Below are 13,349 nucleotides of genomic sequence, written 5' to 3'. Positions count from 1 at the left end.
CCTCTTTGTGCACGGACAATGGATTTCTAGTTAAATACCGTGATCCTTATGGCACAAATCAACAAGTGGCTTCTGTGACCTGTTAACCCGCCATTGGTCAAGCTTTTGTCATGTGAGGTCATCACAGACATTCTCACTGTAAGGGGTGCCTTCAACGGAATGCTCACCAACAGCGCAACTCCCGGGAGGGAGGTGAAAGCACACCTGGAAGGAGTACAGGGCAGGTGGGCAGGGTTTGGGGAAGGGTGTCAAAAGGCAAAATGCCGAAGGGAAGGGGGCAGGGGGCACAGGGGGCTGAGCAGAGCTCCTTTGCACTCCAGTAACTATGTGTCACGTATTTGGGGGGGGGGAAGCAGCTTCCAGGACAGAGGGTTATGGATTCCTTGCCAAGCTGAGATTCTGGCTGTGTATCCGTTACCGGTTTGTGTACACATTACCGGCTTCAAATGCAGCTAGGTCATTCTCAATTAGGACCAAAGCTGGTTTTGGGGGGAAACACATCGAAACAACAAGATAGCTATGGATTGCAGCCAACATCACATTATCACCACTTCCCAAACTGCCAATGGGAGCGAGTGGGATGCAGAGCTTAACAGGAGTGTTAAGGCTGTCCCCGTCAGTCTTATTTTAGGAACTGGGAACAAAGAGATTCGCCGAACCAGAGGGCTGGTGTTCACTGGAACTGATAGGGCAAAAGGTAGGGAGCCCAACAGCAGGTGGCGCCAGAGCCAACAGCAGGAAGAAGCTTTGTCCCATTCTTCTCCCTGCAGAGTCCTGCAAGGGCAACACAGGAGGAGACTAAAGGGGGAAGCTGGCTGCCAGCGCCACCCCCTGGACTGGTTGCTAAGTTAGAAGGCAGGTAATAAATAAATAAATAAATAAATAAATAAATAAATAAATAAATAATAATTTATTATGATCAAAGACCAGTTCAAGAAGCACAACTGAGACTACTTTCACAAAAGTGAAATAGACATTTAAACAGTATACAATTTCAACTTATAGATTAAAATTAAAATAGTCGCCTGTACACGAAATGACCTAAGATTAGACTAACATGCAGGCTGACCCTGGGAGACCCAGGAGGCCGGGAACGGCAGTTTTCCGGGGGGTGTTCTGCGCCTACAAATCTGCGTGCAAAATCTGGCGACCATCCAGGTCGTCTTGTGATTTTTGCCTAAGAGGAGAAAATTGAGTTTTGGCTTATCCAGAAGGTCAGCAAGCCTCACCAGATGGGGGTCAATGGTATCTCTACATGCCTCATCGTAAAAAGGACATCTAAAAAAATAAGTGTTCAGGGCTTCCTATTTCCCTGGGAAATATGTCTCTGGGCATACGGGACTTTTCCAAAAGATCCTTCCAGAACCGGCGAGCGCAGAGCCAAACTTCTGGCGAGAGTAAAGGCCCTAGAAGGCCGGTAAATTGGGACTAAGAGCAAAGGCTGGTGGGGCAGTGCCCCATTTTCTTTAATGGACCAGCCTCTTCTGAGAATAGCCTTGTTTTTATGCAGGAACAGTCTTAAGATTTTATCATTGCTGCAAAAACTGTCGTCGCCAACCTGGTGCCCTCCAGATGTTTTGGATCGCAACTCCCAGCACTAGGTTGGCAATGGCTGAGGCAGAACCACAAATAGTCTTAGAGCGCCTTAAAGACCAGCCCATCCAGCATTTTGTGGACCAGAGTCTACTCCATCCGATGCACAAAGCAGATATTCTGGCAGGCGTCTTGTTGTGTTTTTAATTAGGGTCCCAAGATGATGAGGGGTTTTTTTTTTACTATTATTAATCTGTTGTTCCTGCGGTGCTTTATTGCACTGCTTTATGGATGTTTCAGATTGTATTTGAAAAAAACTCATGGTACTCAGGCGGGGAGAGAGAGAAATATATCACAGAAACGCTGGGTGGATGGGTTTTATTGCACATTTATAATCAAAATGAAAACAAAGGATATGATGCTAATTTAAAAAGAATGGCATTGTGGAACATTCTTTCACCAGCGTTTAGCTTGCAAGCCATTCTCGCTCGTCTTGGGCTGTTCAGACATTTGGGAAATATCTATACCAAAATAAAGGTGTTTGAGCCGTGGAACAGGTCAGTCTCAAGAGCAATGGGAGGCAGGCATTTGACTAAACCTCAGCTTTAGGGGCTGTTCCAGAAAGACCACTCTCTAGACCAGCGGTTCCCAAAGTGCTGCCCCCCCCACCGGAAGGGGATTCCTTAGGTGGGTGCTAAGAGGCAAGGGGGAGGTAGGGGGTCACTAGAGATGTAAATATCAGACTTTGAAAAGCTGGTATCCTGGGATCAAGTTCATCCACGTCGAGTTAATTAAACTAACTAGCTTCCATTGGATATTGAATAAACGTGCAATTCATTGTTACCTTCTACCTTCCAAAATGAAGCAGCCCAAATCTGGGACACCATCTTTGGGGTCATCACTCCCGCGTGAGACATGTGACCCACAGGAGATTGCAACCCCCCAAAGCACTTTTCAGGCACAGCACCCCAAAACATGTGTTTTGGGGAGGCTTGCAAGATCGCTGCCCCGCAAAAGTCCTTTTTGGGGGGCATCCCAAAAAACCTGCAGCCCGAGATCACAGCAGCCATTTCGGCCACTGTCCACTTGTGAGAAAAAACAGGATGCCCCATTTTTCCAGGGAAGCTGACTGGCATGCTGTTACTGCTTTGAATTTTATTGTGTTACTATCTTTCTTGGTCAGTCACGCATATTGCTATTCTGAATAATGCTAGGGTAGCAGGTATTAGAGAATCAAGGAGGCTGCAGCCCAGTAAAGTTTGGGAATCTTGGCTCTAGACCCTCCAGCACCCAGCTCTGCTACGCCTTAAGTTTTGGGGAAATCTGAGGTTTCTAAGCTCTTCTATTCCCGCCCATCAAACGTGGTCAATACAAAAGCTTTGAGGGTATGTTTTAATTCTGCCGCAAACAGCAGAATAACATAGCTGCTGGGATCAGGTCACAAACCATCTCGCAAAGCATTCTTACAGTGGCCAGCCAGACACTGACAACAGCATCTACCATACAGGAAAAGAAGGAAGCATGTATGTTTGTCTAAAGGAGATTCCAGGCCTTAAAAGATTGAATGGGCAGAGGCGAGGGGCTTCTGTGTGGTTATCTGTGGGTGAAAGAACGAGAGCAGGTGGGAGGAAGCTTTGACCCTACAGATTTTGCCAAACCACAACTCCCATCAGCTCTGGCCATTGGCCATGCTTCCCAGGGATTATGGGAGTTGTAGTTCAGCAATGTCTGGAGGGCCAAAGTTTCCCTCCCTCTGAACTAGAGGACTGGCTTCCAGGAGCAAGGGTAAATAAACAAGATATCTCAAGTATCTCAAGAAGTGTGCATGCACACGAAAGCTTATACCAAGAACAAACTTAGTTGATCTCTAAGGTGCTACTGGAGAATTTTTTAAATTTTTTAAAAAATATTTACACAAGATATGTATTTCTTTGAGCCCCTTACCCTCGGTTTACAAGTTAAGTTTACACCTTCCTTCACCAACTACTCCCCAGGACTCCGGCGTATATGCAAACACCTCTCTGAAGAAGAATATAAACCAAATCATCCCCAGACTGTCACCGTTTTGCAGGCGGGCTTCAGTCACATACGGGAAATTGAGGTTTGTGCAACTGAGGTGGCTTAAAGTGCTCTGTCGCAACAAGCAGGAGTTTTTGCAGTTAGGAAAGTGACAGGAAAGACAATAAAAAGCATGGAATAGTAACTGATTGGCGGGAAGACAAATAACCTCCCCACAACAAATCAGGGTGGAAGTTCATTGGCATACAACCTCCCAGCAAACAGACCAGCGAAGAGAGGACTTCGTATGACCTCCGAGCAAACCAATCAGGATGCATGGTCCATAAGCAGTTTCCCTACAGGGACCCCAAGTTTGCAACCAGAATTATGCGCTGATAAATCAGTACATGCACTGACATTCTTTATTCCCATCACGCACACATGCTAGACTACTCTGTGGGCTATGCATCTACCACAGTTTTAACTTGGAGCTGCATTGATATATTTTTTATTTTAAATAAGACAGAATTCTCCTCCTGCATTAATATTTCATGCTTAATCGCCGAATAGCTGCCATTTCAACCACAGGCGGTGAAAGATTTAAGAACTTTCCCCGCACTGAAATAAGCATTTATTTACCACGGAGAGGGGAGAACGAATGGCAGTTCTCTTTTTCCACCCCCAATCTCTTCTCCTTTTGAGACCCCTCCCAGTGTACTGGGGGTGGTGTCCTCGACAATCTCTCTACCCCATCACCCCCCCCAAAAAAAGCCTGGCTTTCAAAGCAAAAATGGTGCATCTGCAGCAGCACAACCGGGTGCCTTCATTTGCCCCGGCTGCAACAAAACATGTCTCTCCTGTATCAGTCTTTACAGCCACAGCAGGCACTGTGATTCTCCAACGGTTTGACTTCACCCACAAAGGCGCACTCCTCCATTGTCTCCTAAGACCAGGCATCCCCAAACTGCGGCCCTCCAAATGTTTTGGCCTACAACTCCCATGACCCCTAGCTAACAGGACCAGTGGTCGGGGAAGATGGGAATTGTAGTCCAAAACATCTGGAGGGCCAAAGTTTGGGGATGCCTGCCTAAGACAGACGGATACCAAACAACAACAACCAGCAAGTTACTGGATGCATTTGGAAATGATTTTGTTCCGTTTGGAGAGAGAGTGTATTTTATTTATTGCATTCACACCCCACCTTATCCTGCAAGGAGCTCAAGGTGGCGTACATGAATCTACACCGCCACGTGTAATCTCCACAACAACCCTGTGAGGTAGGCTAGATCAAGAAGCAGTGACTGGCCTAGTGAGCTTCACGGCTGAGTGGGGATTTGAACCCAAGACCCAGAGGTCCTAGTCTGACACTTCACCACAGGGATGCTCGTAGCTCAGATGACAAGCTCATAGGTGTTGAAACATCCTGAGCTTGTCATCTGGGGCCTTTCTCTGTGTACCTCCTCCCCAAGAGGTTTGGAGGGTGGTAGCAAGAGAATGGGCCTTTTCTGTGGTGGCTCCCCATTTTGGAGAATGCTCTCCCCAGAGAGGCTCACCTGGTGCCATAATTACATGTCTATAAGCGCCAGGCAAAACGTTTCCTCTTTACCAAGGGCCTTCAGCCATTAAATAATCTAGGGCTTGTTAAAGGTCAGGTAGACAACCGTTATTATGATTTTTTGATTACTGTGCTTTGTTTTATGTTGTTGTTGTTGTTGTTGTTGTTGTTATTCTCTGTAAAATATGTTTTTAATGTTGCACACTGCCCTGGTTTTTTTTATAATGGGTGGCATATAAATCTAAATAATAATAATAATAATAATAATAATAATAGTAATAATAATGAACAATCAACTTGACAGTGCTGACTTCAACCTCTGCAATGGGAAAGGAAACAGTTATCTCGATTCAGACCTCAGTGAAGAGAGTTGAACCGCAATTCAGTGGTTTCACACAGAGCCCCGCTTTTAAGTTTCTTTCCCCAAGTATGCCCAATAACTGGGGGCCTGTGTTTGTGAACCCCTTGTACGCTCATTTAATTACCCCTCTCCCATGAGTTGTCCACCTCCAACTGCTGTTGCCCCACAATCTCTACTCCTTAACTCCATAGATTTTTGATGCAATCGTTGCAGCTCTCCTGTTCCAGTTTTCAAATTACAGCAGTAGCTCGGTTTAAGAACAGCTCTGTTTACGAACTATTCGGTTTACGAACTCTGCAAAACCGGAAGTGGTGTCCCGGTTTGCGAACTTTACCTCGGTCTAAGAACGGAAGCCGAACGGTGGAAGGGTACCAGCAGCAGGAGGCCTCATTAGGGAAAGCGCACCCCGGTTTAAGAACGGTTTCGTTTTAAGAACGGACTTCCAGAACGGATTACCATAAGTTTGTAAACCAAGGTACCACTGTACAGGGAATCTCCATGCTTCCATTCAAGCCCAACACAAGGGGTAACTCCTCCCACACGGCTCACTGCAATCCGGAACAAAATAAAAAAAATCTTTCCAGTAGCACCTTAGAGACCAAGTAAGTTTGTCACTGGTATGAGTTTTCGTGTGCATGCACACTTCTTCAGATAAACTGAAACAGACGTCACCAGACCCTTATATATAGTGAGAGGGTGGGGAGGGTATTACTCAGAAGGGTGGTGGGAATGGGTGATTGGCTGATAGGTGTGGTAAACCTGTTGACGACTGTTAACGACTGCAATTGGTCTTACAGGAAAAAGCAAGGGTTGAGATGGCTAAAATTGCTTTATCATGTATAATGAAATAAGAATCCAATGTCTCTATTCAGACCAGGTCTCTCCGTGGTTTTAAGTTTGGTAATAAATTGCAATTCAGCAACTTCTCTTTCCAGTCTATAAGAATACTGTAATAAGATTTGCAATTTATTACCAAACTTAAACCATGGAGAGACCTTTTAAATGTGTGTCAGGTTATTGTTTTGTTGTTTTCATTTTAACTCTTTACTTGTGTTTTCACCTTGTGTTTTTACCCTCTGAACATTGGGCTTACTGAGATTAGCACTCTTCCGCCTCACTCCTTCTTAAGCTGCACACACTGTAAATAGACTCAGATTTGGCAGCAGAAGCCAAGAATTGTCTGGGCTGGACCGGACCTGTGGTGCTCATCTAAGCCTGCATCCCCCTTCCAACAGCAGCCAGCAGCTTATGGAACACAGAGCTAGACTGCTCCTGGAGAGAGAGGTTCAGCAATAACAGCATTTTCCCACAGGTCTTCAAAGTCTCTTCCCGCCCCGCCCCGCCCACTGCAAAGCTGAAGCTTCAATTGCTTGGAGAAAGGAAGGGTGCAAGAGAATCATAAGCCAGTGTGTTCAACAATAGATTCTTTCAGACTATGTGATCGGTTCCAAACCTGGTGGCAGTGAGTTCCACTGGCACACACCCTACTATCGCATGATTTGCACGTGCACCCGCGCACATATTGTGAGCAACGCACGTTTGCCCAACCCAAAATCCTTCCCACCCTTTCTCCCCACACTCGCACACAGTCACCAATCAACCCCCAACCCCAGACCCCGGGAGAGAACCCAGGAGTCCGAGCATTGTCCTCCCCGCCCCCCAAGAACTTGCCCTGTGTAACCGACAAGAAGGACCCGGGCGGACGGGCCAGCCAGTGGGGTGGCTGCCTTGAAGTTCAAGGGGTGGGCTGGAGAAGGGAGCGGCGACTCAAGACGAACCGCCAGGAGGAAAAAACGGCGAGGCTAGATCCCCCGGGTTTCGAAGGCGCACAGGCATTTCTCGCAAGCCCATTAATAAAACCGCAGAGAAACCAACTCGTCGTCGGTCTCCCGATCCCTTTACAGCCTTGCTGGGCTTAAAGCCCCCGCTTTCCCCTTTCAAAAAATGAAATAAATCTTTGCTCTCCGGTGGACAACACAAGATATGGGGGGAACCAGAAACACAGGCAGACGATACAGAAGCGCTCCCCCCCCCCAGCCACGCCGCTCTCCAATAACATTGCAGAAGGACCCTTCCCCCCAAGGCAGCCACGCGTTTACACCGCTGCAACTCGTCGGGTGCAGCAGGATCGCAGCCTTGATGCGCGCGCCCCGCACCCGAAAACCACACTAGAGAAGCGGGGGAGGAAGAATCGCGACGGTTCGCCCTCTCCTTCCATTTTAACCCTTTCACGCCCACCAACAGCACCACGGTACGTACGGACCTTTTCCTCGCGCGAAGCCCCCCTCCCCTTGCAAAGCCCGCCCCCCCCATCTCCCGTGAATGCTGTCTCGAGTCTCCTTCGCCCCCGAACCTACTGGATAGATCAACCCAGCACCTCCCCCGAACAGGATCGGACCGGATCCCCGCGCAGGGATGTCCGGCAAAGGCCACCGCCGGGGCGGACAATGGGGCTTCCCCTCTCTCACTCACCAGCTGGTCCTCCGGAGCCGCGTCGCCGCCTCCAGCCTCGACATCGCCCTGCTTGCTCGGGGATTCGGCGGCGAGGCGCAGCGCCTGCCGGACACGGCGCTCCTGGCGCTCGCGGAGCAGATGCAGCTCGCACAAGCCGGCCAAGGTGCCCTCCAGCCAGCCGCGGAGCCGGCTCCGCTCCGGGCTGGCGGGGAACGAGAACGCCCGGATCATCCTCCTCCGATGGACAGACAGACGGAGCGCAGCGCCGGGTGCGAGTCCTGCTCCGCCAAGCGCAGCAGCGCTAAAGCGACCCCCGGGTGCGCTCCGGCCGCTGCAGCTCCGGCGCTGTCACCGCCTCATCTGCATAGCAACGTTCATTGGCCAGTCTGCTGGGGCTGATTTGCATGCGCAGCCCTCCATTGGGCGGCCCCGTGTTCCGTGGTCGAACCTCCCATTCAAACAATTGGACCCTCGCTCACCCTGGTGGGTTTTTTGCATAATATCCCTTCCAAAGAAGCCATTGGTTCGCCGGGCTCCGCTTTATTTTTACAAAGCAACGCCCCTCCTGCCCGTCTTATTGGGACCCCGTGATTGAGTTTCGCTGGCCTGGCCGCCCCCAGAGTTAGAAACCACCCCGGCTACCTGATGTTAGGCGTTTGCATGGCCACGCCCCGGAGCCGAGCCATTGGCTGTGCTCCCTTGGTTTCTACAGTTTGGCCCCGCCTTCGAACCAAGCCATTGGCCGGCGGGCAGAAGGCGATCTGCATAGCCGCGCCCTGGACCCGAGTCATTGACTCACCTGCGGTGCCTTATCTGCATGGTAAACCCCGCCCCAGGAATGTTTCAACCATCCACCATTGGTTCGCCCAACCCAGCTTATCTGCATAGCCACGCCCTTCCACTTGCTCCATTGGCTCGCTGGTCCTAAATTACCTACGCAGCCACGCTCACGGTTCAAGCCATTGACGTTCCAGAGTTCCCTCGCTGGAAATGGAGTCATTGACACTAATTCTGTTTCAAAGCTTCCATGAACTCAACTGTCGTCTCGAAATTCCTTTTCCTTTTCCTTCTTCATTCCAACTCCCTGTTGCCGGAGTGTTACATTTGCTCATATGCCTAACCCCCCCCCCCCAATAAATATTGCTTTGCAATTAATTGGAAGGATCTCCGTCCTGACCATGTCCCGCCTCTCCATTGATAAAATAGTAACCCCGCCCACCAGCGCTTGTGCGCTTTGAACTCTGCTTTGCACTCCCGACCACCCCCGCCCTGCAGTACCACCACCCCCGCCCTGCCCACCATGAATGGAGGAAGCAGATTAGTTTTCTTCCAGGGCTTTCGCACCGCCAACTTTCCTCGCCCGTCTGCCTCAGTCCCTTTTCTCTCAAGATCTGCAGAAAGTGCAATTCTGCATGCATCAAGTGTAAGAGAAGGAGGTGAGACGCCGAACGCCCCTGGGATGGGTGGGTGAGTGAGTCTTAATCCCTTAAAAGACGACGGGGGAACACGTAGGGAACACGCAGTTTAGCAGGAGGCTAGCATCTAACACCCACACCCCTCTCGCCCGAAAAATTAAAGAATTGCAGAGTTGGAAGGGACCTCACGGGTCATCTAGTCCAACCCCTTGTGTTGCAATCCTTAGGGAGCAAAGCAAGGCCAGAAGTGTCTTGAGGGTCTGATAGGAAGAGCGGCAGGCCAATCTTTGGCCTGAGGTTCCCTGCGTCTGGCCTGGTATATCCCTATTACCTGGTTGAGAGAGGAGTTTCCCAGGCATCCCATCCGCTAGGGAGGAGATCTCACACACAAACCTCTCCTGATCCTCCTAAGTGTGTTTGGCTGGGGGGTGGTGGTGCTGAATTGTAGTCCAAAACATCTAGACTAGGGCATCTCATTGGCAAGTGCTGGCATATACCGTCCCATTTTCACAATCCTGGCTCAATGGAGGAGATTGAAAACCAGGAATAAGATTTTAATTCCCCCCCTCCCCTATTCTGGATATTGTACCAACTTTCAAGAGGAAGCCGAGTCTCACAGATAAGCAGTTCAAATATAAAAAATATATATTAATAATTCAGGATAACTTGCCCAGTGGAAGAAGTACAGAATGATAGCCTTTCACAACTTGCTCTGCTTTGCCTTGGTCTTGCTCGAGCAGTTTTGAACACTATACGTTTTGCCCGACACGGGGGAAATTGTGTGAGGATCAAGGCCTGTTCTTAGCAAGCAGACCCTTTCGAAAGGCCAGCTACCAGATCTGTAGTGAACCTGTGAAGCCTTGGACACCCCCCACCTCCACCCCGCTGTTTTGGTGGGCCTGGTCTTAGCCGTTGCTTGCTGGCCAACTTTCCAAGAGGCGTAGGTAAGGATGGTCCGAGGATGGTCCTAAAAATACGCAGGGCGCAGCGGCGGTGGCTCAAACGTCGGGGAGAAGGGGGCTGGCAGATGTGACAGTGACGGGGGAACCGAGCTCAACAATGGTTTATAAATGGTTGTGATAATAATAGTGCGAGGATGGTAGCCATGGTGATGGGGACGGTGGTAGCCATGACAATGGGAGGTGGGGGTGGGGGTGGCAGCTGGCAACAAGGGCAGTGAAAAATAGCAGAGTCGGCTGTGGCGAATTTTAAAAAAAACACAAAAAGTAATAATTCTGCAGTAGCTGCAAGGCCAAGAGTGGCTCCTTGTGAGCTGTGGTGAAAGGGGGGAAATGCACTCCCCTTTTCATGGTGAGCATGTCTGCTCTCAGTGTGCTGGGAAGTCATTCTTGGGCTTTGCTTTTTGCTAATTTTATCAGCTGCAGGGAAAGAGTGAAGCTTTACTTCAAAGAGCTGACCCACGGAGAATAATAATAATAATAATAATAATAATATATTATTTATACCCCGCCCATCTGGCTGGGTTTCCCCAGCCACTCTGGGCAGCTCTCAACAGAATATTAAAAACACAATAAAACTGCCACATGCTCTGTGTGGGGCCACCCTTGAAGCAGACCTACAAATTTTAACCGCATGAGATGTAGGGCGACTTTGCACACGCATTGTGGGCGTGCATATCGTTTTCATTTATTTTACTTGAGTAAGATTGACGTGGCGCTTTCTTCGTAAGCCGCCGCTTTGCGGTTTCATCACAATCAGGTGGAGTTTACAGGTTGCGATATGAACAAACAAAAATAAATCTACTGTATTTGGAATAAAATGTGGGTAAACATGTAGACACTGTATCAAAATATTTAGGTTGTAAAATTTGGACGCCACTTGATTGTAAAAAGAAAAGGGGGGGGAGCCTTAAAGTGGTTTATGAGGATGTAGATGCAATTAGTAATTTAAAAACAAATATACATAATAAAATTACACATCTGGGTAGGCTTGCCTAAACAAGTTTTTAGCATGGACCAGAAATAATACAGCAAAGGCCAATATACGGAAATGGGCAGGGAGTTTTAGAGAATTGTGCTGTCACAATGAAGGACTGACTCATTGCAAGTTTAATTATCTAATTAGTGACAGTCCTGCAGACATGGTGAATTTTAGCATGCAGTCTAGCCCTCAACAGTGCCCTTGAACACATGCAGAGTGCATTTCTCACACCATTGCATGTCTGCTGCCCCACACCAGGGACCGGGGATGATTTTAAATCTGCTGCAGTTTCTGCAGTAACTCTGAGTGACACTGGTAGGTTTGTTGGAATCCCGCAAGCAATATCTTTCGAAAACAGCTCAGCGCCTGATGGGCTGCAGCGCCACAATCAGATTCTTTAAACAGATGCACACAGTGCCGGTAAAAAGCACACAGGTTCCCCCCCCCCAAGCCTTGCCTATGTTATTATCTATGTTCCACTGTTGCTATAGCCACACAAGTCACAACAACTCATGCTACTCCAGAGTAGCCACATTGCCATCTATGGAATTGTTCCAGGAGAGCTTGGCAGATCACAGGCAGCCACAGAACGCTCAAGGGCTGGGTCATTCGCTTCAACAGCCTCCGCCAACCAGCTGTTTGGGACTACAACTCCCATCAGCCCCATGTGTGGTAGCTGAGGCTCATGGGAGTTGTAGTCCAAACCAGCTGGAGGAGGCCAGCTTAGCAAAGCCTAGCTTAATGGCTCCCCCCCCCTCTCTCTGTGTGTGTGTGTGTTGCACTGTTATGTGTTTCCGGTGTTCTTTTCTACAAAGTCACTTATTTAAGATTTATATTCATTGTGCGTTTTTAGTTGCCCCTGTTTTAATTGATGCCTTGGGCTCTGCACTGGTAAAAAGGCTTGGTTTAAATAAAATACAGTTTGCACATTTGGAAAGCTAAGCAGGGTCTGCTTTGGTTTCAAATCGGATGGGAGACCGTGTTTTGAAATTACTGCATTGCCAGGGGTTGGACTCGATGACCCTCGGGGATCCCTCCCAACTCTTACGTTCCTGTGATTTGATTCTATGAAAACTATTACAAAATGGAGGCTCAGATTCTGGGACAGACTTTCCTTAAAGCTGCTGTAGGAACCAAGAAGGCACCTTTTTCATATCAAAACAGAATTGGAGTAGTGCGGAGGACAGCAAAAGAAGTGCTTTTGTAGCTCAGTGTCAGAGCAGTTGTTTGGCATGTAGAAGGTTCAGTCCCTGGTATCTTTGTTTGGGGCTAGAAAGACTCCCTGTTTGAAACCCTGTAGGGCCACTGCCAGTCATTGTAGACAGTACTAAACTAGACGGACAGTTGCTCTGATTCTGTGCCGGAGTTCCTATCTTTAATCTGCTACTTCGGTTGGTTTGATCAGGATAATAAAAGAGGCAGTTTGTTCCTTGGGTCTAAATTATCTTAGTTGTCCTTCGCCATCATACTGCTACATGTCACCCCAGTCTCTGAGCGGTTGGAAACTCCAGGGCTTCCAGGAACATAACCCTTTGAATGTGCCAATTTGGCACAACTTTCTGCAGTGCCTGCTAGCCAGCAGGAAGGCAAAAGAGTTCTGCCAAGCCATGCTGTTCCTGGAGGAAGCTCTTCTTAAGACGCCATGGCACGTGCCTTGATGAAAGCAGCTCAACCCCCTTCCCCCTTGAGGGCTAGAAACTTGTGCTTGAAAATAAACAAGAGATTGAGAGAAATGGTGTGGCGTCACTAGAGTTTTCCATTTCTGTTGTCACAAGGCCACAAAGTCCTCTGCCAAGTGAGGTCTGGTTTCCCAACCCAATAATAATAATAATAATTTTATTATTTATACCCCACCCATCTGGCCGGGTTTCCCCAGCCACTCTGGGCGGCTCCCAACAGAATATTAAAAACACAGTAAAACATCAAACATTAAAAACTTCCCTAAACAGGCTGCCTTCAGGTGTCTTCTAAAAGTCAGATAGTTGTTTATTTCCTTGACATCTGGTGGGAGGGCGTTCCACAGGGCAGGCCCTACTACCAAGAAGGTCCTCTGCCTGGTTCCCTGTAAAATCACTTCTCGCAGTGATGCAAC

General features: G+C 48.6%; 1 protein-coding gene across 1 annotated transcript in view; it reads right to left on the bottom strand.

Annotated features, from left to right (window-relative positions):
• Window positions 1–8,537, bottom strand: part of DACT3 (dishevelled binding antagonist of beta catenin 3) — a 37,581-nt gene extending 29,044 nt beyond the window's left edge. The window contains exon 1 of the mRNA XM_035117491.3: window positions 7,920–8,537. Coding sequence (XP_034973382.2) covers window positions 7,920–8,132 — 213 coding nt within the window. The 5' untranslated portion in view covers window positions 8,133–8,537. The remainder of the gene's footprint in view (window positions 1–7,919) is intronic.
• Between the last annotated feature and the right edge of the window lie 4,812 nt (window positions 8,538–13,349).

The sequence above is a fragment of the Zootoca vivipara genome, chromosome 6, assembly GCF_965207765.1.
Source record: "Zootoca vivipara chromosome 6, rZooViv2.hap1.1, whole genome shotgun sequence".
In the NCBI taxonomy this organism is placed as follows: domain Eukaryota; kingdom Metazoa; phylum Chordata; class Lepidosauria; order Squamata; family Lacertidae; genus Zootoca; species Zootoca vivipara.
This window is presented reverse-complemented; position numbering and strand designations above follow the sequence as displayed.